At 46.7% G+C, this 25,310-nt stretch overlaps 1 protein-coding gene across 2 annotated transcripts in view; it reads right to left on the reverse strand.

Annotated features, from left to right (window-relative positions):
- LOC144737762 (uncharacterized) overlaps nt 1-15,323 on the reverse strand; it is a 164,006-nt gene extending 148,683 nt beyond the window's left edge. Inside the window, exons 1-3 of one of the 2 annotated variants that reach the window (XM_078620623.1) lie at nt 15,139-15,320; nt 12,895-12,987; nt 5,376-5,536 (exon numbers count right to left, since the gene is read on the reverse strand). In XM_078620623.1, coding sequence (XP_078476749.1) covers nt 5,376-5,536; nt 12,895-12,922 — 189 coding nt within the window. In that variant the 5' untranslated portion in view covers nt 12,923-12,987; nt 15,139-15,320. Of the gene's footprint in view, nt 1-5,375; nt 5,537-12,894; nt 12,988-15,138 lie in introns of both variants that reach the window. The other variant, XM_078620622.1, reaches the window with a different exon arrangement.
- Between the last annotated feature and the right edge of the window lie 9,987 nt (nt 15,324-25,310).

Raw genomic sequence — 25,310 nt, forward strand, 5'->3', positions numbered from 1 at the left:
AGACGTGATTCCTTGGAAAAGGTTTCTGTTTGGTATTTTATTGCCAAAAAGGGTAAACCCTATTCTTTAAAAAAAAGATGGCGTTTTCCCAATAAAGTAGTTTCCTCGGTTGCTGATTGGCCGAGGGCACGGCTCAGCCACGTGACTTAACCAGTGGCTGCAATTGGCCGAAATCGGCGGGGTGACCAATAATGTCTGAATTGGTCTGATAAGGGGTTGACAGCTATGTGGTTGTTATATTTTGGGGGGGGGGGGGGGGGGATTATCGGCCATTTTGAATTATCATCATTTAGCGCGGATAATCGAGAGTCAACTGGATTTGGACGGGGATGATGCTGCTGCTGCTACTCCCCACAGGGGGCTACGCTGGTCACACACAGACGGCAGTGCGGTGGAACTCCCATTGGACGTGTCCCCCACGATCAGATAAACCATCTAGCAGTGGAGACTAAGCAGTGCCCGCCGTCGTGGCGAGGACTTGCAGCTCGGTCGATGGTGGCGTTTCGCTCTCGTTCTCCCTGCTCCTCCTCCTCCGCCACTTCTTCTTCGCGATAAATCCCACAACGGCGAAAGCGATCACCAGCAGAGCCACCGCAGCCATGGTTATGTTGTTGTTGCTGATACCTTCCACACACGTGGCACAGACGCAATTAGTGAGGTTAAGTCGGGTGGTGGTGGAGGTGGTGGTGGAGGTGGTAGTGATGGTGGTGGTGGTCGTGGTGGTTTCACAAACTACTGCCAATCAGTGCTGTCAAAGCAGTTGATGCATCTGTCGGTCATCTCAGTCAGTTAACCCACAGCACCTGGTGGGTCTGTCCCGTGACCTCCTGCACCGAGCCTGCTACAGCCGTCAACCCATGATACCTGGATGTGGCCTGTGACCTCTTCCTGCACCTAGCGTTGCACAGCAGTCAACCCATGGTACCGGCAGGGTCTGTCCCGTGACCTCCTGTCAGCAGCGAGCCTTCGACACTTCATGTGGCCTCGGAGTGCACCTAGCTTGGCACAAGCGCCGTGGTGACGTCACCGCCACTTAGTGGCGAATAGCGGCTGCTGTTGTTGTTGTGTGACTGTCAAATCGTGTGTGAGTGTGCGGAGCGGTGGTGTAGCGGGTAGCGCTACGCTGCGCTACGAACACGGCGACCCGAGTTCGATTCCCGCTCACGGCCAACATCAGTGACAATTATCTGAACCGGCCCTGGGCCTCCCCTAGGTTGATTCAGCCTCAAATGAGTACCCGGTGCAGTGTGTAATAACACATCGCCACTGGGGGAGAGACAACAGCGGCCCGGCCGAGCGTGGTGCTGTCTACCCAACACCCCTCTTGAGCCACAGTGCCAGTAGCCTTCCGAGGTGCTGCTACTCGCCACTTGCCCCAACAGTCTATCAAGGCTATGCAGGGGATCTTTGTCTTTGTTATACATTGAGGAAGTTATGAGTGGTTGGTCTGTGGGTAGACTTGTACCCACGATAGGAATGTGGAATTTACACCACCGGCTAATCTGGGCTGTAAACTGTACTTTAAACTATACTGTTTGGTTCTTTAGGTAAAGTCACGTAGGTATAACATTTAAAAAAGTCACGACGTTTCGATTGCAACACAAGCAATCATTATCAGGTAGGAAAACCACTTAATGAAGTGGGAGAGAGATGCCGTGGTAAGAGGTTATACAGGTAGTCCTCTACTTACGATGGAGATGCGTTACAACGACCCCATCATAAGTCACAAATATCGTAAGTCGAAGATGGCCTAGCCTACCCAGGAGTCTTAAAGAATGGTGATAATTTAGCAAAACAGAGCAATTTACAGTACGGTACTGTATAAACTATATACTGTATGTATTTATTAATTAAAATACTGTATTGCACAGTAAAATATAAAGTAAAAAAACAAGGTAAATTCTTAGCCAACCTATATGAACTGCAATTTAATAGAAAGTTTTTTTCAGGAAACAATCCTATCTGCTATAAAAAAAACTTTTAACATGCATTGAATGTAGCGTATTGTGGTAACCCTAAAATGAAATCGCTAAAGCTACGCATCATACCATGCATTGAACGTGTAGTAGAGTTAACTACTCGATGTTCACAAACTGGGAGAGCAAATCGTTAACAAGGTTTTCCCGCTCAAACTAACGGTCAGGGTCTCACAAGCTGTGAGAGCTGACCGTAAACAAGGTTTTCCCGCGCGACCAAACGGTCAGGGTCAGATAGGGTGAATTGGGATCCAAAAGCAGATTGGGAACGACCAATCACAGGGTTCCACAAGGTGGCTGGGGATTGGACAACCCGGCCACGAACAAGTATAAAGCCAGAGCGCTCAGAGCTCTGAGGGAGTTCGACTACACGAAGACCCAAGACGGCGGAAGAAGCCTAGGACCCTGGACCAAGCCCTCCAGTCCTTATAAGGGCTAGGGTTCAGTGTAACCAGTAGTCGGGGAGACATCCCCTAGGTCCAGTCAGAGGACATTGAAAGAGCGGGATATTAAGTAGCCTGTAGGGTGCGGAGGCTTGTACGTTCTGAGTTTAACGGGTGAGGGGACGGTATACCCCTCAGTGCATAGGGACTGTGTTCATAAGACGAATAAAAGTGTGTGCTACAAAAGACGTTGAAGAGTCCGTCTGTACAACACTACAAACGTATCGTAACGTATCATATTGTACTGTACTCACCAAGATTCGTATCTCGTACGTTGCAGCGTTTGCCTGCCGCACGAAATTAAAAATATTTTACAACTTTTTCATGTCGCTATCGCCATCGTAAGATCGAAATATCGTAAGTCGGACCATCATAACTCGTGGACTATCTGTATAGGTAAGAGACGGGGGAGGGGCAAGGGGGAGAGAGGGGGGGGCGCTGCGTGGATGCTAGGAGAGGGACGTAAGGCTGGGGGGGAGTGGGCGGGGCTAAAAGTGGGAGGCCGAGAGAGCTGGGGATGCGGGGGGGGTAGTTAACTCGGAAAAATAGACCAGCACCGGGCAGATATGAAAGAAGACAACCACCATGAAGCAGTTAGGGTTTTACCTGGTTAATAATATCCTTCCAATGATTGCTCAATTTGCATCCAGCTTCTCGGTTGAAGTTATGTCTATGTTTATATATCTGGTTGGCTTCATGAACAAACCTTTGACAGTAGCCCGAAGGTTTGCAGAGTACCTTGGTCTCGGAAAAAACAATATCATGAAAGCCGACAACGGTATAGCGATGGTCAGCCACGGCGGGGGTATTGGTTCTGTCGTGTTTCAGATCTGCCTTGTGTTCGCGGACACGGTCCGAGACATGTCGTTTCATTTCCCCGATGTAACTGCTGCCACAGGTACAACTCAGTTTGTAAACTCCAGGATACTGCATGTCAGGAATGACATCCTTCACACATGGGATTAGACCACGGATTTTGTGTACTGTATGGAATCGGACCTGGATCTTGTGTTTGTTTAAGATTTAGGAAATATTTTTGGTAACACCTGCTATGTATGGTAAAATGATGGTTTTGATTGGATTCTCAGGGGGTTGTTTCTCCATAGTTGGAGAAACAACTTTGCGAATAATACGTTCCGAGTATCCATTCATCTTCAGGGCCTGGTGTACGTGTTTCAGTTCACTGGCTAGGTAGTGTTGGTCGGAAATGCACGTAATTGCTGTGGTTTTCCCACCTGATGATGATTGCTTGTGTTGCAATCGAAACGTCGTGATTTATTTTATACCTACGTGACTTACCGAAAGAACCAAAGAGTATGGATTCCTGCAGTCACGAAAGCTTCAAATCAAGATTGTGCTTTAAATTTTTAACTATTTCTAATTTTACCCAGGTCAAGGCCTCACTGAGCTGTGTAGCTCTTTGTAAGACAGGCGGCCTGGCTATCGCCAATGATAGCCGCTCAACCAAGTGGCCGATATCTTCATCATCATCATCACTTGGATATTTAGCAGCCAAATACCCTGAACGCGTGACGTCGATTCTGGAGGACCCGGAGTAAAATCCACGCGACCACGGAGAGAGAGAGAGACGCAAACTCCAAATATACAGCAAGGGTCAGGGTCCCACGGCCTCCTGCATACCAGGCGAGGTAGTTAACATCTCCTAGCCATCGTGATGATGATGATGATGATGACAAAAACACAAACTAAAAATATACAACAGCAGGCATCGTCCGCTGGAACCGTTCGAGAGAGAGGGAGGGAGATGGAGGTAGCGGTTCCAATGTTACCTTGAAATAATTTACGTAGCTCCTTGTCCAAGGCGCCTTACATAGCATGAACAAGGCTACGACATGTGAATGTTAATGGTGGTAGATTAGATGAATGAAATAGAGGGGAGGAAGCGATGGTGTGGCGAGTCTGTGATGACGCGTGCATTCAGTGAAAGCGACATTGATGGCAGTGTAATTGATCATGAATGGATTGAATGAATGAATGGGGTTAATAAGTGGATAGCTGTATCATGAGAATATTTATTATTCTGAAGGTAAATGATGATTGATGAATGGATTGAATGAATGGGGCTAATGAGTTACAGCCGTGCAATGAGCGGAATGAATGGGGAAGTTGTTTCACCTTTCGAAACGACGCTCAGAGTGATGCTCAGGATGAAATCCAAGTTAAATGTCTCGCACGTGTAATGGCCGGCATCTTCCATTCTCACGGCCGAGATCTTGACGGAGGCGTCGCCCCGGCTCAGATCTCCCGCCCACTCGATGTTGGGCAGTCTAGGAGTCGGCTTCTTGTCAAAGGAGAGGACCTGGATGTGGGGGGAACTTGTGAGCGATCACGAGCGCCGCGTGTGCTTGTGCGTGTGAGTGAGCGGAAATTACCAGATCATCGGCATGATGATGAAGGTCCTTAATGATCGTGAGCAGAGGGTCAGGGACTCCGAAAGCACAAAGAGCAACCCAGAGCCCAGGCCTACTGATGGTAGCATAGGCCTTGACCTGGTCAATAAAGCAGAAATGTAGGGTATTGTTGGAATTCCCTACACCTCTGCTTTAGCAGACGGACAGAATATATGGTGTTTGTGTAGGACCGCCCTTGCCTGCAACCACATTGGGGCTATGCAAGCCTCTCCCTGAGTGTGCCTAGCAAGGCGATGTTGAATAATCCTTGCGAGGACCTTTCCAGCCACACTGAGGAGGAGAGATATGCCGCTGTAGTTGTAACAGTCTGCGCGGTCTTAAAGCAAGGGACCACCAGGGCATCCTTCCAATCCTGCGGAGCCCGTCCTGTGGTCCAGACAATTGTGACGATGTCACGTAGGGCAGTCTGCAGCACACAGACGCCACCCTCCATCAGCATGTCGCTTGGGAGATCACTCTCACGCATACATACACGCGCAAACATTACGCTTGCTTAAAAATATATATTTTTTAAATCATCTCACCTGTACGGATGATTCATTTGCTAATTTTCTTTCCCACGTGAACTTGTCGTCAGGGACGGACGTGTTAAAGAGACATGGAAGAAGCACGTCGGAGCCGGCTTCTGCCCATACGTGGCCTTGAGCCAGAGCTAAGCCACCACAGCTCAGGAAGCAGGAGATCCCTGCAATAGACGCGTGAGAAAAAATCCATTAATAACACGGCAACGTGCCGAACAGCCACAGCGCATCGCGTGGTGCAGCGGTAACACTCGCTTAGCCTCGCAGGAAGAAACACCTGGGTTCGATTCCACCACTTTTCTACAGTGCGTGAGTGAGTGGAGTTTGTATGATCTCCCCATGTACTACAGAGTGAGTAGAGTTTGTATGATCTCCCCCTGATCCACAGAGTGAGTGAGTAGAGTTTGTATGATCTCCCCCTGATCCACAGAGTGAGTGAGTAGAGTTTGTATGATCTCCCCCTGTTCTACAGAGTGAGTGGAGTTTGTATGATCTCCCCCTGTTCTACACAGTGAGTGAGTGGGGTTTGTGTGATCTCCCCCTGTTCTACAGAGTGAGTGGAGTTTGTATGATCTCCCCCTGTTCTACAGAGTGATTAGAGTTTGTGTGATCTCCCCCTGTTCTACAGAGTGAGTGAGTGGAGTTTGTATGATCTCCCTCTGTTCTACAGAGTGAGTGAGTGGAGTTGGTATGATCTCCCCCTGTTCTACAGAGTGAGTGGAGTTTGTATGATCTCCCCCTGTTCTACAGAGTGAGTGGAGTTTGTATGATCTCCCCCTGTTCTACAGAGTGAGTGAGTGGAGTTTGTATGATCTCCCTCTGTTCTACAGAAGTTCAACAACAAGAACACGAACAGCGCACAGTGGCCGTGTGTAACCCACAGACAAGGCCACGCTCAGTACACGGTTGACGCAAAGCTGGTTTAGGGCTCATACATGGGGTTGATAATACTGGGTGGCAGTGCGTGGTGGCAGTGCGTGGGTGGCAGTGCGTGGGTGGCAGTGCGTGTGTGGCAGTGCGTGGGTGGCTGTGCGTGGGTGGCAGTGCGTGGGTGGCTGTGCGTGGGTGGCAGTGCGTGGGTGGCAGTGCGTGGGTGGCTGTGCGTGGGTGGCAGTGCGTGGGTGGCTGTGCGTGGGTGGCTGTGCGTGGGTGGCTGTGCGTGGGTGGCTGTGCGTGGGTGGCTGTGCGTGGGTGGCAGTGCGTGGGTGGCAGTGCGTGGGTGGCTGTGCGTGGGTGGCAGTGCGTGTGTGGCAGTGCGTGGGTGGCTGTGCGTGGGTGGCTGTGCGTGGGTGGCTGTGCGTGGGTGGCAGTGCGTGGGTGGCAGTGCGTGGGTGGCTGTGCGTGGGTGGCAGTGCGTGGGTGGCAGTGCGTGGGTGGCTGTGCGTGGGTGGCAGTGCGTGGGTGGCTGTGCGTGGGTGGCTGTGCGTGGGTGGCAGTGCGTGGGTGGCAGTGCGTGGGTGGCTGTGCGTGGGTGGCTGTGCGTGGGTGGCTGTGCGTGGGTGGCAGTGCGTGGGTGGCAGTGCGTGGGTGGCAGTGCGTGGGTGGCTGTGCGTGGGTGGCTGTGCGTGGGTGGCAGTGCGTGGGTGGCAGTGCGTGGGTGGCAGTGCGTGGGTGGCAGTGCGTGGGTGGCAGTGCGTGGGTGGCAGTGCGTGGGTGGCAGTGCGTGGGTGGCTGTGCGTGGGTGGCTGTGCGTGGGTGGCTGTGCGTGGGTGGCTGTGGTTACTAGGTGGGTATTTTCGGGGATTTCCCCACGACAGTCAAGAATCATCTGCACAGCGCACGCGATGCAGCAGCAGCAGCATCAGCAATATAATCTTGTGTCCATACTGCAGGAGGAATACGATGAGCTATGATAATCAATGAGTCTCCATGGGTCTCTATGGGTCTCTATGGGTCTCTATGGGTCTCTGATTCGCTATGGGGGTCTCTATGGGTCTCTATGGGTCTCTATGGGTATCTATGGGTCTCAATAGGTCATTGGTCTCTATGGGTATCTGAGTCTCTATGGGTCTCTATGGGTCTCAATAGGTCATTATTGGTCTCTATGGGTATCTGCGTCTCTATGGGTCTCTATGGGTCTCAATAGGTCATTATTGGTCTCTATCGGTATCTGAGTCTCTATGGGTCTCTATGGGTCTCTATGGGTCTCAATAGGTCATTATTGGTCTCTATCGGTATCTGAGTCTCTATGGGTCTCTATGGGTCTCTATGGGTCTCAATAGGTCATTGTTGGTCTCTATGGGTATCTGAGTCTCTATGGGTCTCTATGGGTCTCTATGGGTCTCAATAGGTCATTGTTGGTCTCTATGGATATCTAAGTCTGTATGGGTCTCTATGGGTCTCAATAGGTCATTGTTGGTCTATATTGTTCTCTGATTGTCTATGAGTCTTTATGGATATCTGCGTCTCTATGGATCTCAATGGGCATCTATGGGTCCACTGAGTCTCTATGGGTCTCTATGGGTCACTGAGTCTCTATGAGTCTCTGAGTCTCTATGGCTCTCCGAATCAAAATATTGTATTCATACTGCAGTAGGAATCCGATGAGCTATCAAGCTCTTCTCCCACAGATGCACAGTAGGGGCACGCGGTAAGAACGTGACACCAACAAACTCAATAGCAGTGCAAAGTACAAAACAGGTCAACACAAATCACCCATGATAATTATTTTTTTACCCTTCTATCTGGCAACAAAACTGACACCTTTTTTACAAGGAGTCATGTTTGCATAGACCACAATACCTGCAGCCATAATGCAAACAAAAAACACAACTCTGATCATGTATGAGACAGCTTTCCTTAGAGCCTAGTCTCACATGGGTTGGACCAGATGACGCCAAAAGGCGCACAACTCAAAGACAATGCACCATCAGAGTATGAGAGCTCGGGGTAAGCATTTACACCATTGGAATCTCATTTGCCAGTAAAAAAATTATGATCATTGTTTTTTTACCCTTCTATCTGGCAACAAAACTGACACCTTTTTTACAAGGAGTCATGTTTGCCAGGTAAAAGGGTAAAAAAACAATTATCATATATTTTTTTTTTACTGGCAAATGAGGTTCCAATGGTACAAATCACCCAGACGCACGCACAGGTGCACTGCTGAACTCCCCCCTATCCTACCAGGCAAAGCCCCACTGAGCTATTAACTTGCTTCTCACAAGCGAACACGGCCACCACAAACTGATTGCAACTCAACAAAAGTTGCCCCAAATCATAATTAGACCTCCTTTGCCAGTACCAGAATATAATAATAGGGCTGTTCCCCTTTTTTCTGGCAACAAAACTATTATATTGTGGTACTGGCAAAGGAGGTCTAATGATGTAGATGCTCACCCCGAGCCCTCATTACTCTGATAGTGCCGCTGTCTTTGAGCTGTACGCCTTTTGGCGTCCTCTTGTCGAGCACCAACTGAGACGAGGCTCTAAAGAAAGCCGTCCCTTGGTGTGGACCAATCAGTTTCAAGGACAATGCCAATGTATTGTCATAGTGTGTTTTTTGTTTGCATTTTGACTGCGAGTATTGTGGTTAATGCAGACATGAATCCTCGTAAAGAGGTTTCAGTTTTGTTGCCAGAAAAAAGGGGAACAACCCCTATTATTGACCCAAATCGTTTGGACATTGATAGCAGCAGCAGCATCAACAAACATGTCAACGCCTTATCAGTGCCCTACCTTAACACAGACCAATTCAGACCTTTATCGGTCACCCCGTGCCCATGTAAATATCAACGTTCATCCTACAAAGTCACTATACACTACACTATACACTACACTACTGTACACTATACACTATACACTACACTATACACTACACTATACACTACACTACTATACACTACACTATACACTACACTACTGTACACTACACTATACACTACACTATACACTACACTATACACTACACTACTGTACACTATCAACTACACTACTATACACTATACACTACACTATACACTACACTACTGTACACTACACTATACACTACACTATACACTACACTATACACTACACTACTGTACACTATACACTACACTACTATACACTACACTATACACTACTATACAGTACACTACTGTACACTACACTATACACTACACTATGCACTACTATACAGTACACTACTATACACTACACTATACACTACACTATACACTACACTACACTATACACTACACTACTGTACACTATACACTACACTATACACTACACTACTGAACACTATACACTACACTATACACTACACTATACACTACACTATACACTACACTATACACTACACTATACACTACACTACTATACACTACACTATACACTACTATACACTACACTATACACTACACTATACACTACACTATACACTACACTACTGTACACTATACACTACACTATACACTACACTAATATACATTATACACTACACTATACACTACACTACTGTACACTACACTATACACTACATTAATATACATTATACACTACACTATACACTACACTATACACTACACTACTGTACACTATACACTACACTATACACTACACTAATATGCATTATACACTACACTATACACTACACTACTGTACACTATACACTACACTATACACTACACTACTGTACACTATACACTACACTATACACTACACTACTGTACACTATACAATACACTATACACTACACTACTGTACATTATACACTACACTATACACTAATATACACTATACACTACACTATACACTACACTACTATACACTACACTACTATACACTACACTACAATACACTACGCTACTATACACTACACCTACTCCACTATACACTACACTATACACTACTATACACTACACTACTATACACGACACTACTATACACTACACTTACTATACACTACACTATACACCAGAGGTGGGACAAAGTCATTGTTATGCAAGTCCAAGTCGAGTCGCAAGTCATCAAATTCATGACTCGAGTCTGACTCGAGTCCAAGTCACATGACTCGAGTCCACATCTCATAGGTGGGACAAAGTCATTGTTATGCAAGTCCAAGTCGAGTCGCAAGTCATCAAATTCATGACTCGAGTCTGACTCGAGTCCAAGTCACATGACTCGAGTCCACACCTCTGCTATACACTACTATACACTACACTACTATACACTACACTATACACTACACTATACACTACTATACACGACACTACTATACACTACACTATACACCAGAGGTGTGGACTCGAGTCATGTGACTTGGACTCGAGTCAGACTCGAGTCATGAATTTGATGACTTGCGACTCGACTTGGACTTGCATAACAATGACTTTGTCCCACCTCTGAGATGTGGACTCGAGTCATGTGACTTGGACTCGAGTCAGACTCGAGTCATGAATTTGATGACTTGCGACTCGACTTGGACTTGCATAACAATGACTTTGTCCCACCTCTGCTATACACTATACACTACACTATACACTACTATACACTACACTACTATACACTACACTATACACTACACTATACACTACACTATACACTACACTATACACTACACTATACACTACACTACTATACTATACCTGTCAACCCCTTATCAGTGTCCTACCTTTTCACAGACCAATTCAGACCTCACTACTCACCCCGTGCCCCACCGCGAGGGAGAAACGCAAACAAATAGACACTAATCAGTTCAACACGGAGACTTTCACGACCAACATCATCCATAATAGAGGGGGTTTTTTTGGGTTAGGTTGGGTTAGATCGCGTGAGTCTATAAATGTGTCGTTAAAACCCGCCAAATCCTCTATTATAGATGCAAATAATTTTGTAAACTCAATTTCCCTGTTTTTGGTTCTTTCGGTAAAGTCACATAGAATGGAAATAATAAAATAATAAAAATAAAACATAATAAAATAATTATCACGACGTTTCGGCCACAACGCAAGCAGCCGTCCTCAGGTGGAGAACAGGTCTGTCGAGGAGACAGTCATTCATTTTTATTATTTTATTATTTCCATTCTATGTGACTTTACCGAAAGAACCAAGAAGATGAATCCCTGCAGTCACGAAAGGTTTAAATCGAAATTCAATTTCCCTGTTCAAGATATACGGGGAAAACCGGATCGGTTGACAGTTATAGCTCACACGAGGGGGTGGGTGGCCAGCACCACGCCCGGCCGCCTTTGTCTCTCCCCCAGTGGCGATGTTCACTACTACAAACCGCTACTCATGTGAGGCTAAGTCGACCTTGAGGAGGCCTAGGAGCGGTTGAGATAATCGTTGGCCGTGAGCGGGAATCGAACTCGGGTAGCGCTAACCACTATACTACCGCTCCCCATACACACACAGACACACAGACGTAGACACACAGACGTAGGCACACACACAAACACACACACAGACACACACACAAACACACACACAAACACACAGACACACACACAAACACACAGACACACACAAACACACACACAGACACACAAACTCACACACACAGACGTAGACACACAGACGTAGACACACAGACACACACTCACAAACAGACACTCACAGACACACACACATAGACACACACAGACACACACACGTAGACACACACAGACACACACACAGACACACACACAAACACACACAGACACACACACACAGACGTAGACACACAGACACAGACACACACAGACGTAGACACACAGACACAGACACACACTCACAGACACACACACATAGACACACACAGACACACACACAAACACACACAGACACACACGCGTACGCAATTCACTCGCGGGGTTTCCCACTCTGTGATTGTTTAGTTACAAACCAGTTACAAGTCACCGAGGACTACGTTACAAGTTTTCTGTTCCTTAAAGTTTTCATTGTTCTGTGGACGTGTGTATGTGCTTGTGTTCGTGCATTTGTGCCCGCTGGCAGGAAGTCACGGGGCAGACCCAGCAGGTGCCACGGGTCTACTGACTGAGATGACCGAGATGACTGGCTGATGCACCACCTGTGCCCCCTACTGTGTCAACTTGCTGTGCTTTATCCACCCGGCGCTCCGCTCGTTGTTGTGAGGATCGCTACTTTGCTGGAGGGCGACTGCCTGCAACTGCCCAGTAGTCTCAAGGTGCACCTAGCCTGGCACTACCAAGCAGCGTCCTTCACGAACCTCCTCCTCCACAGAGGCCGACCTTGACACCGCTGGTACCGGTTCTCGGCAAGTCCACTCAGCTCCACATCCTCCTGCACTCCATCTCTTCTCTAGCTCGTGCCACTCACTCGCTCACTCAACCACTCACCGACCCACCCACTCACTCAGCCACTCAACCATTTACATACCCACTCACCCACCCACTCACTTACCAACTCACTCACTCACCCACTCACTCACCCACCCACACACCCACTCACTCACCCACTCACCCACCCACTCACCCACTCACTCACCAACCCACTCACTCACCAACCCACTCACCCACCCACTCACCCACTCACTCACCCACCCACCCACTCACTCACCCACTCACTCACTTACCCAGGAGCTTCACTGCGATGCTGGCCATCTTCCGCCTCTTCTCTCGCTGCGGGATCTGAGATGAGTGGCAGCCTCTTGTCTTGGTCTCTGTCTCTTCCAGAACGAGGAAAGAGACGCTGCAAGGCGACACTGACGGCTGCTCTGTGATGCTTCCAGTGTTCAGGGTTCTGCTTGAGGCGCGGCTCCGGCTGGAGCACGCCATATACCACACACATCAAAGTTCAAAGTTCATTTATTAAGTATAGCCCTCTTCTTGGTTTTTTCGGTAAAGTCGCGTAGAAGGGAAGTAATAAAATAATAAAAATAAAACATAATAAAATAATTCTCACGACGTTTCGGCCACAACGCAAGCAGCCGTGTGAAACCAGGTCTGTCGAGGCGACAGCGTCTGAATGAAACAGCACACGTGCTTGGAGCATATATATAAGCTGGGTTGGAAAGGAGGGGGGGGGGAAGGGCGCCTTGACAAAATAATTTGCATATCAAGAGGAATTTAGCATATTTATGGGAAATGCAGGTATGTGATTAGTACTACTTATGTCCGTGCATTATGCAGGATTAGCAGCATCACAGGGAGGGGATAGGGGTAGCATCAATAAAGGGAAGAAGTGTTAATAGTATGTAGCTGCAGTAACTAAAACCACCACGTAAACAACTAAAGTATAAACTACATAGTATCATCATTATACTAAATATACTCTACAATAAGATAGGTATAGCCCTGTGAGCCATTCGGCTCTTGAATCGGGTGCAACCGCAACAAACAAAAAACAAAAACATGAACAAGAAAACATCTTTTAAATTAATAAAAGTAAAATAAAATAAATAAAAACCTTACCATATTAATAAAAAGTGTGCCGTACTTGGCCCTTCCCCTCTTCAACCATTTTGTATACGGAGTGGTAGCTCTTGTAATCTCTCATTTACTTGATACAGCTGTCGTGGCTGTGACGGTTCCACCTGAAGACGGAAGCTTGTGTTGCCTCCGAAACGTCGTGATTTTTATTTGATTTTACTTTTATTAATTTTTATTTTTTACCTACGTGACTTTACCGAAAAAACCTAAGAATATGAATCATTGCAGTCACGAAAGCTTCAAATCTAGAATCTTAAAGTGACTATGTGCAAACAGAAAATCCAAGAAAAGACAGCAAAATATTGCAGAAAAATCACCGTACACCAACGCTGCGCAAATATCCCAGTGGGATGCAAGTCAAACAACACCAACCACAAGACAACTTAGATTAAGGCCATCAGTCTAACTCTGCACTACAACAAACAAACATGGCCAAACCAAAACACTTTTCGAAAATCACCTAAATAAAGCCATAAAAGCAATGAAACAGTGATCATAGGAACTGTGACCGAATTTTCATGTCGGTGATGTGCAGCGCGTCTTCTTCGAACGATGGGGGGCCGGACAAGCCCCCCTCTCTGTACCAGCGTGGACGGCACCCTCGTGGTGTTCACCTTCTGAAGCGCTCGCTCGTCACCGTGGCGTGCGTGTTGACCACCACCACCACGTGACTTAGCTTTGTGTTGTGCGTGGCGCATTGAGCGCCACAGCGCGTGGATTTTGTAGCGTTTGTTTATTTGCCTGCTGGTGACTTTGTGTGTTTTGTATCGGAATCGCCTCCAGTGCTGTTGCAATAAAATGTGTTTAAAAATCTCTCTGTCTCTCTCTGTCTTTCTCTCTCTCTGTCTGTGTTTCTGTGTATCTGTGTGAGTATCTCTGTGTGTCTGAGTGTGTATCTGTGTGTATCTGTGTGTGTATATGTGTGTGTGTATCTGTGTGTATCTGTGTGTGTATATGTGTTTGTGTATCTCTGTATGTGTGTATCTCTGTTTATCTGCGTATCGGTGTGAGTATCTGTGTGTGTGTATCTCTGTATGTGTGTATCTGTGTGTATGTATCTGTGTGTATCTGAGTATCTCTGTGTGTGTATCTGTGTGTACCTGTATGTGTATCTCTGTGTCTATGTATCTCTGTATGTGAGTAGATGTGTGTATCTGAGTATCAGTGTGTGTCTCTGTGTATCTGTGTGTATCTGTGTGTATCTGTGTGTATCTGTGTGTATCTCTGTGTCTATGTATCTCTGTATGTGAGTAGCTGTGTGTATGTATCTGTGTGTATCTGTATGTATCTGAGTATCTGTGTGTATCTGTGTGTCTCTGTGTATCTGTGTGTATGTATCTGTGTATGTATCTGTATGTATCTGAGTATCTGTGTGTGTATCTCCTCACCTCGTGCAGTGCTGGAGTGGCTTCTGCTCTCGTCTCGAGTGCAGCTCCACCTCCTGCTGCTGTCTGTGAGAAGACACGGAAACAGCCCCTCCAGATGTAGCGAGTCTGGGTTCAATCCCCCCTCCCTCCCTCCCTCGTTCCGTCCCTCCTCAGTGAACCCGAGCACGTCATTGCTGGGTAGGTGCGGAAGGAAGTGGGGTTTTTGTCTGTGTGTAGCAGCAACAACAACAACAGCCACGCAGGTGTAGTGGTGAGTGGATGGAGTCTGTGTCTGTGTGTAACAGCAACAACAACAACAGCCAGGCAGGTGTAGTGGTGGGTGGTGTCTGTGTGTAACAACAACAACAACAACCACCACAAGGCAGGTGTAGTGGTGGGTGGTGTCTGTGTCTGTGTGTAACAACAACAACAGCCACCACAAGGCAGGTGTAGAGGGGGGTGGAGTCTGTGTCTGTATGTAGCAACAACAACAACATCAAGCGTGGTGTAGTGGAGTCTGTGTGTAACAACATCAACAACAACCACCACAAGGCAGGTGTAGTTGTGGGTGGAGTCTGTGTCTGTGTGCAACATCAACAACAACCACCGCAAGGCAGGCGTAGTTGTGGGTGGAGTTTGCGTCTGTGTGTAGCAACAATAACAACATCAAGCGTGGTGTAGTGGAGTCTGTGTCTGTGCGTAACAACAACAGCAACAACCACCACAATGCAGGTGTAGTTGTGGGTGGAGTATGTGTCTGTGTGTAACAACAACAACCACCACAATGCAGGTGTAGTTGTGGGTGGAGTCTGTGTCTGTGTGTAACAACAACAACCACCACAAGGCAGGTGTAGAGGGGGGTGGTGTAGTGGAGTCTGTGTCTGTGTGTAACAACAACAACCACCACAAGGCAGGTGTAATGTGGGTGGAGTCTGTGTCTGCAACAGCAGCAACAACAACAGCTCACGGCCATTAAAATGGCGGCATCGCCGTCGTGTGTTGCGCGTTCTTCTCAACAACTTTGAACAGGGAGGGTGGAGCGGGCGATGTGGGGGCGGGGGAGGTTCGTCGCTGTCCATCGTTAATCCGCGTGGCACGTTCCAGCTGCCCGCCGTCGACGGAGCGACGACGACGTCACAGTCGAGGCTGTCGCGGGCCAATGGGAGGACGAGGACGACGACGATGACGACGACAGGAAACGTTTCCGATGGCCGCCAGTAGGGGGGGGGCACAACGAGCGAGGCTCCTCCTAAGGCCCCCCCTCGTGTCGTCTTTGTTGTTGTTAGCGGCGTTGGGCCGCGATCCTCAAGAGGCGAGGACCTTTCACTCGGCGCGGTCGCAAGGGGCGAGAATGATTGGGGAGGGGGGGGTTACCCACCAACCCACGTGATCGACATCAATTCTAGATTTGAAGTTTTCGTGACTGCAAGGGCCCATACTCTTTGGTTGTTTCGGTAAAGTCACGTAGGTAAAAATAAATTAAAATAACTTGATACAGTCATGTTGCTGTGACGGTGCCACCTGAAGACGGAAGCTTGTGTTTGTGATTTAATTTATTTGTATTTTATTTTTTACCTACGTGACTTTACCAAAAAAACCAAAGAGTATGTGATCGGCATCGCCATTGAGACGGTCCGTGCTACACCGGATTGGACAAGACGGAGCCCCCCACTGAGCACCCAGGCAGGCGGCAAGCAGCCCGGACTCAGTCGGTGTTGCTAAGTAGCAGGGCGCCCCAGGGGCTAAGAGATGTTGACTACCTCGCCTGGTGTACAGGAGGTCGTGGGTTCGATCCTGACCTTGACGACGCCTGCTGCTGTATATTTGGAGGCTGCGTCTCTCTCCCCGTGGTGGTCACTGCGTGGATTTTTCTCCGAGACCTCCGGTTTTTCCGGGTCCACATTTAGAATCAACATCGTCACGCGTTTAGAGTATTTTACTGCTGCTGTACGTTTCCACGTTATGATCATAGGGGCCATCCTTAAATGACGTCATGCACCTGGGGGGGAGGGGTCAGACATTTGTGACGATGTGTGACAAGGGGGGGGGGGGTTGGGAAATGTGACGTCACATCTAAATGCGCAACTTAAAATAAATATAGACAACGCGTTCTACTTAATTGAATAGACTTTGTAATACATGTTACAACATCAGAGTGCAGCGCCACATTAAATACGCATTGCAATGACAATAGTTTAAAGAGATTTGAAGCATGCTTTATTTGGGGGGAGGGCAGAGCTTTGTGACGTCATATTTGAAGGGGGTCTGACTTTTTGTGACGCCGTATGACGATGGGGGGAGGTCAAAAATCGTCCAAAATCGCGTGACGTCATTCATGGACGGCCCCATATCAGCCACGTGGTTGAGATTTTTCGATTTAAAGCTTTCGTGACTGCAGGGATTCATCTTCTTGGTTCTTTCGGTAAAGTCACGTAGAAGGGAAGTAATAAAATAATAAAAATAAAACAATAAAATAAAATAATTCTCACGACGTTCCGGCTACAACGCAAGCAGCCGTCTTCAGGTGAAGACGGCGTCGTGAGAATTATTTTATTATGTTTTATTTTTATTATTTTATTACTTCCCTTCTACGTGACTTTACCGAAAGAACCAAGAATACGTGGTTGAGATGTTAACATTTGTGATGGGCAGGTCGCTTCTGATAAAGAGGCACACAGCTCAATGGGGCCTTACACTGGTAACAATCAAGTTTAGTTTTAGTATCAATCTCGATAAGTATGGGTCTCTGTGAGTATGAGTCTCTGTGGGTCTCTGTGGATATCTATAAGTATGGGTCTCTGTGGGTGTCTGTGAGTCTCTGTGGATATCTGTGGGTCTCTGTGAATATGGGTCTTTGTGGGTTCTGTGGGTCTCACTGGATCTCTGTGGGTCTCTATGAGTGTGGGTCTCTGTGGGTGTCTGTGAGTCTCTGTGGATATCTGTGGGTCTCTGTGGGTATGGGTCTCCGTGGGTTCTGTGGGTCTCTGTGGATATCTATGAGTCTCTGTGGATATCTGTGGGTCTCTGTGAGTATGGGTCTTTGTGGGTTCTGTGGGTCTCACTGGATCTCTGTGGGTCTCTATGAGTGTGGGTCTCTGTGGATATCTATAAGTATGGGTCTCTGTGGGTGTCTGTGGGTCTCTGTGTATTTATGTGGGTCTCTATGAGTTTGGGGCTCTATTAGTGTGGGTCTCTATGAGTGTGGGTCTCTATGGGTCTCTATGAGTGTGGGTCTCTATGAGTGTGGAGCTGTACTGGCGCGGTTCGTCCACTAGAGGGCGATGGGGCGCCGCCCCACCAAGCAGCTGGGGATAAATTACATTATGTAACACGATTTTTGTCCCTGGGTGGTAAAGTGTTATTTTCTAATTGCTTATGCCTCAACAGTACAGAAAGTTTGCTGCTATTATTATTCCCCACAAACGTTGCTTTCGTGACCAGGACTTTTCGTGAAAGAATGACACAAATGCACACCACGTTTTCTCATTAAAAATAGGCACATTTCAAAATATCAGTGTCCTGGTCACAAAGCAAAGTTTGTGGGGAATAACAATCGCCACTTTCTGTACTTTTGAGGCATAAACAATTAGAAAGTAACACTTTACTACCCAGGGACAAAAAAAAAATTGTTCCCGTTCTGCCTCACGGCAGGTGTTTTACTCCACGGCAGCAGTGGGGCTGTGTGTGTAGACAGGAGTTTCCTGTTTTGAGCTTGAGTTTGGTCACGTGACCAGGAAGTTCCGATTTGACAGCCTTTCAGCCACGAGGCTGGGGGTCCGCCATTACACAGAGTTCAAGATGGTGGCACAAATCACGACCCAGTGAAGACAGCTGTAACTGTACATTGTGGGACTTTAAGAAGCATTGTCTGTAAGTTCGTTTATGTTCTGATAATATTGGGAATGCTGTTATAATGTTAGAACGACCGTTATATTGCTGTAAATGCCTGTATAATGATGTTAAATTGTTACGATAAATACGAGGCCTAGTTAACAACGAAGCCTGCAACTTGCCTTATTGTAAATGTTACTTGTAATTGAATAAGTCGAGTCAAACTTGTACCCAAGTAACGATATTGCGATCTGGAGAGCAAGGATGACGAAATGTATCATTCATAGTGCTGTGTTATATGCAATGCTGTACATCTGGGGTGCAGTGTGATGATTGCACGATGTGCCTTTGTTTAACACAGTAGCTTGTTCTCTTGTATAGCTGTTCAGTGCTGTTGTGGGTGCCTGGTCCATCCAGGATCTATTGTTGAGTTTCAGGTTATCTAGGACAATGTTGTGATGCTGTAGTGTTCATGCATTGTGTTGATGTTTCCAAGTATTAACATATGGTGTATCTGTGCTGTGTTTTTCCATCGGTTTTACCTCGTTCAATTTAAAAAATTACGTTTGGAGTCGGATGTTCACCCTGGCTCTGAGGGTTTTTTGGATGCGAGGTTAAGTACTCAGCGGTGCAACGCAGCGCACAGCGAGGCCGAGACAGTTACACAGTGTTATTTTTCGAACAAAAATACTTTTTGACTTGAAGCTTTCGTGACTGCAGGAATTCATTTTTTTGGGTCTTTCGGTAAAGTCACGTCGATAGGTTCCAATTAATAAAAATAAAATAAACAAAAATCTACGACGTTTCGATCACAACACAAGCGATCATCATCAGGAGGACGATTGCTTGAGATGTGATCGAAAAGTCGTCGTTTTATATTTTATTAATATTGTTATTAATTGGAACTGATCTACATGACTTTACCGAAAGACCCAAAGAATAAAAATACTTTTCCATAAATTGTTTTTGTTGTGTTTAAAAAAAGAAAGTATAATGATGCTTTAAAAGCGAGCTGCTGAAGGTAACATTTTAAGTTGTTCACATGAGATAACCACTGCAACACCACATCATGGAACCTCCCTTGCCAGTATAAAAAAATAAGTTTTAACCGTTTCTGGCAATAGAACAGGAGGGATTAAGATGTTAAAACACCAAACTGAAACCTTTTCTAGGAATCCTGTCTGCATTAACCACACACATGCTGGTGGTGAACATGCAAACAAAACCAAGCTCTGTTGGTATGTGATGATGCGTCGTCTTTGAAACGGATTGATCCACAGCAGAGACAGCTTTCATCAGAGCCTCGTCTCAAGCGGTGTTAGACCAGAGGACAACGCCAAAAGGCGAGCAGCACAAAGACAATGCCCCTATCAGGACATTGAGAGCCCGTATGAGCAGCTACATCATGGGATCTTTCTTGCCGGTATCAACGTATAATAGGTTTTGTTGTATATATTGTATTACGAAAATTTTAAGTTTTTTTATGAAAAATGGAAAATATGTAAATTTCCGAAATTATTAAATGTGTGTAAAATATTACGTGAAAATGTATGTACATGATATATATGTGTGTATATGTGTATTATTAATGTGTGTGTTAGTTTGTATCATGATCACCAGGTGTGCGTGTAGTTACGTGTATTATTATTTTCTTTTTCATTGTGTAGGGGGTTTATTATGCGTGTGTGGTTGTTTGTAATTGGTGTGTGTGATGTGATGTGATGCTCGGATTGTTTCGGGGTGTATCGTGTCTTGTGACGGTGTGTGATCAACGTGTGTGTGTGTATGTGTGACGCTTCGCTTCGTTGTCCAGGGGTGTATTACCAATCGTGAGAATACAATGATTCTCACTTTAACTTTTACTGATAATGGTTTAGTGTAATTATGTCCAGTCTCAGGATTCAGATCTCGCCGCAGGATACAGTTCTTATAATTAAGATAATTACGAATGAACTTAAGAAGGAACCACTCAGACTCTTCTGTGTTAAGCAACTTTAATATCTAAAACACTATAATATGCGAACACACTTATGATCGGAATTGCCACAACAGGTCTCCTGCAGATATCATACTGATCGATCCGTACAATTAAAACATCGCTGGTCAAGTCTCATGGTTACGTTATTAAACAGAGCAGTAGAACAATAGGATAAATACTCTTTGGTTCTTTCGGTAAAGTCACGTAGGTATAAAATAAAATAAATCACGACGTTTCGATCGCAACACAAGCGGTCACCCTCAGGTGGAAAAAATATACTCCAGCAGTTGAACTGCTGAATCAGCGAGACAGCAGTTACAACAACGAGGTTATAGATGTAGTGTTGACAAAGTAGGCAGAGACTTCCCCTTATAGGCAACACCGTTTATTCGCTCTAACGATTAAAAGCGTCTCTAACACGGAGAGGTAACGGCCTCTCCCACCTGATAGCCTAGAGGATACGTCCTCACACTTAGTGTGCCCTCACACTATACTTGCTATTGGGAATTCCTCCGCTAAGGGCAATCCAAAGGACATGTGAGTTTCGTTTCCCCAATGTAACTGCTGCCGCAGCCACAACTTAGTTTGTAGAAACCAGGATATCATTTACAGACGGGGTCAAATCACGGATTTGTTCATTGTTAATCAGTTTATGCTCAACCAAGATTTGTGGTACTCATGTTCAGATGGTGGGTTTTAATAAACATGCAACTAGTCGTATTCAAAACCTCCTGAGCTACATCATATAACGATACATTCTATTAAGTTAACATTTAATCCTACGATGTTTGAAATTGTTCCTACGAGCTGGTGGTCAATCCAGCTTTACAACTTTCCCAAGCCAAGCTTGTAAATAATCAACCTCCTCTGTTACTGCGTTTTTTTAGAACTCGCTAAATCCAGATATATATAAACTAGCTTTACTACCCGGCTTCGCCCAGGACTTGGATTAACCACACCCGGCCGCATTTGTCTCCCCAGTGGCAATATTCACATACCACACCAGTTACTCGTTTGAGGCTGAGTCGACCTAGGGGAAGCCCAGGACCGGTTCAAATAATCGTCACCGGTGGTGACCGTGAGCGGAAATCGAACTCGGGTCGCCGAGTTCGTAGTGCAGCGTAGCGCTAACCACTACACTACCGCTCCCCCCACACACGCACGTGCACGCGTTCATAGGTACACGTACACGCGCTTGCTGCAGACACACGCAACTTTCAGGGTGCGTACGGCAGTAAACAACTGAAATAATAAGGCAACGCTGCGCGAAGAACGCCTTAGACCTGCAACACATTTGTATGACACTTTAACCGCGGAGGGTTGGGGGGTGCGTGGCATCAGCAGGCACACTGCGATACGCTTCCGCATGCGGGTGACATGACAGAGATGTGACGTCACAGCTGACTTGCCATTCGAAATATATGCATTTTTGCGCCCCCCCCCCCCCCAAAAAAATATACAAACGGCAATTTTTATACTTTTTGCATGGTGTACCGTCTGGAAAGTACCCACATGCCAAATTTCAAGTTTGTTGCATGTCGGGAAGTATGCTAAACATTTTGAACAGACACACATTCACAGATTTCCCTTTTATTTATGTAGAAAAAATAACTTGCGTAAAAATGTTTTGGCAATATCACTCTTAATATAAAAATTAGTGCAGTGTATAGTGTAGTATATAGTAGTGCCGTGTATAGTGACTTTGTAGGATGAACGTTGAGATTCATAAGGGCATGGGGTGACCAATAAGGTCTCAATTGCATCACGCACCCCCTGTGGGTGCGCCACTGTTGTGGGTTCCTCCTGGTGTCAAACCCCCTTCCAATATCACCTCTCTTTCTGTGTGTGCGCACGTGTGTGTGTATACCTGATATCTTTTTTGTGTATAATAATAAAATACGCGAACATTCAGACTGCCGTTCCCTCGAAATCTGTCCAGCAATCGTCGATATTGCACAAGACCCGTGCACACGCTCTCTCTCTCTCGCAGTTAAACCGTAAACTAGTATTACCGTCCACGTCAATCGAGACAATTTAGAATATATACATGTTTAGATTATTTAATTTCCTTAGCAACTCTGCGCACGCGCTGCTTATTCGATGCTAATGGGGTTCACTCCGACAACGCACGGTGTATATTTATATATATGGGATTATCAAAGTAAAATAATAGGTTTTATTATTTTAGTTTGATGTATGACGTATCGCTGGTAATTACAACTTGCTTCATCAGGCGATGGCCAGATCACAAATCTGGCCGTCGCCTGATGAAGCTAGTTGTAATTACTGGCGAAACGTCGTGCCCAGATTGTTAATGTTGTGGCTTGGCTCTCCAACACACCGGTGTGCTGTACTAGTAACGAATTGGCACGTCAAATCTAGATTATGGCACGTTCTGTTTACGTGACAACCCTTACTAGTTGGCTGTGTCGGGTGATGGTTTTAACGACACATTTATGTATTTACACGATCTAACCTGAAAACCTCTATTATGAAAAAAACAGCAGTTGTGTTTAGATGTTCAAACACCAAATAGAAACATTTTGTAAGGAATCATGTACTGCATTAGCTACACGTATCCGTGATACTGGCAAGGGAGGTCCCATGATGTAGCAGCTATAAATGCCTTGATAGTGGCATTGTCTTTGTGCTGTTCCCCTTTTGGCGTCCTCTGACCTAACACTAGTTGAGACTAGGCCCTAAAGAAAGCTGTCTCTGGTGTAGACCAATCAGTTTAAAAGACGATGCATCACCATTTACTACCAAATCATGCCTGCATGTTCACCGCAAGTACGGTGAATGCAGACGTGATTCCTTGGAAAAGGTTTCTGTTTGGTATTTTATTGCCAAAAAGGTTAAAACCTATTCTTAAAAAAAAATGGCGTTTTCCAAATAAAGTAGTTCCCTCGGTTGCTGATTGGCCGAGGGCACGGCTTAGCCACGTGACTTAACCAACGGCTCCAATTGGCCGAAATCGGTGGGGTGACCAATAATGTCTGAATTGGTCTGCAATAAGATAGGGCACTGACAAGGGGTTGGCAGGTGTGGTGGTTGTTAGATAAACAACCACCCAGTGACCACCATCCCGTGACCACCACCACCCCCTCTGACACAGCCGTGGAGGGGGGGGGAGCATAGGGATGTCGCTCATCCAGCAGCGGAGACTAAGCAGTGCTCGCCGCCGGGGCGAGGACTTGCAGCTCGGTCGATGGTGGCGTTCCGCTCTCGTTCTCCCTGCTCCTCCTCCTCGTCCGCCACTTCGCGATGAAAAATCCCACAACAGCGACAGCGATCACCAGCAGAGCCACCGCGGCCGCGATTATGGTGGTCTCGCCGTTGTTGTTTTTCTTGCCGGGATCTTTCACCACTGTGAAGGGAGAGACAGAGAGAGAGGAGGCGTCGCGTTGAGAGTGGTGGTGGTGGTGGTGTAGGTAGGGGTTGCAGAGAGTTCACAACCCACACGCACGTGGCAAAGACTCGATCAGTGAGGCTGTATCAGGTGGTGGTGGAGGTGATGGTGGAAGTGGTGGAGGTAGTGGTTGTGGTGGTGGTTTCACAACCCACTGCCAATCAGTGCTGTCAAAACAGTTTATGCATCTGCCGGTCATCTCAGTCAGTCAACCCACGGCACCTGCTGGGTCTGTCCCGTGACCTCCTCCTGCACCTAGACTGGCAAAGCAGTCATCCCATGGCATCTGGATCTATACAGTGACTTTCTCCTCCTGCACCTAGCCTGGCACCGCAGTCAACCCACGGCACCCGGATCTGTCCCGTGACCTTCATAGGTGCTGCTACTCGCCACAAACAGCACTTGCCCCAACAGTCTATCAAGGCTATACAAGGGTTATTTGTCTTTGTTATACATTGAGGAAGTTACGAGTGGTCGTTCTGTGGGTAGACTTGCACCCACGATAGGAATGTGGAATTTCCACCACCAGCTAATCTTGGATGTAAACTGTACTTCAATCTATAAACTATTTATAATTTTACTCAGGTCAAGGCCTTACTGAGCTGTGCAGCTCTTTGTAAGACAGGCGGCAATGATAGCCGCTCAACCAAGTAGCCAATATCTTCATCATCATCACGTGGACATTTAGCAGCCAAATACCCTGAACGCGTGACGTCGACTCTGTCGACTCTAATGCGAGCGTAAATGGGGTTGCTGCTGGACTCTGGCCCAATCAAACGGCCGGGGGTATTGGGGGCGGAGCCCGGTATGGGGGGCGTGTGGGAGGGGCCGCCGTTCACCTCGGCTCCAATGGGAAGCGAGGTGAATGGAGGTGGAGCCAGCAGGGCAGTATGGGAAGGCCGCATCTGAGGATCCGGAAGGGGAGGAGTCAGGGTCACGTGGGGGGAATGGATATAAGTGGGAGCCCGGAAGAGA

The sequence above is a fragment of the Lampetra planeri genome, chromosome 73 (genome assembly GCF_965212315.1).
Source record: "Lampetra planeri chromosome 73, kcLamPlan1.2.h2, whole genome shotgun sequence".
Lineage (NCBI taxonomy): Eukaryota > Metazoa > Chordata > Hyperoartia > Petromyzontiformes > Petromyzontidae > Lampetra > Lampetra planeri.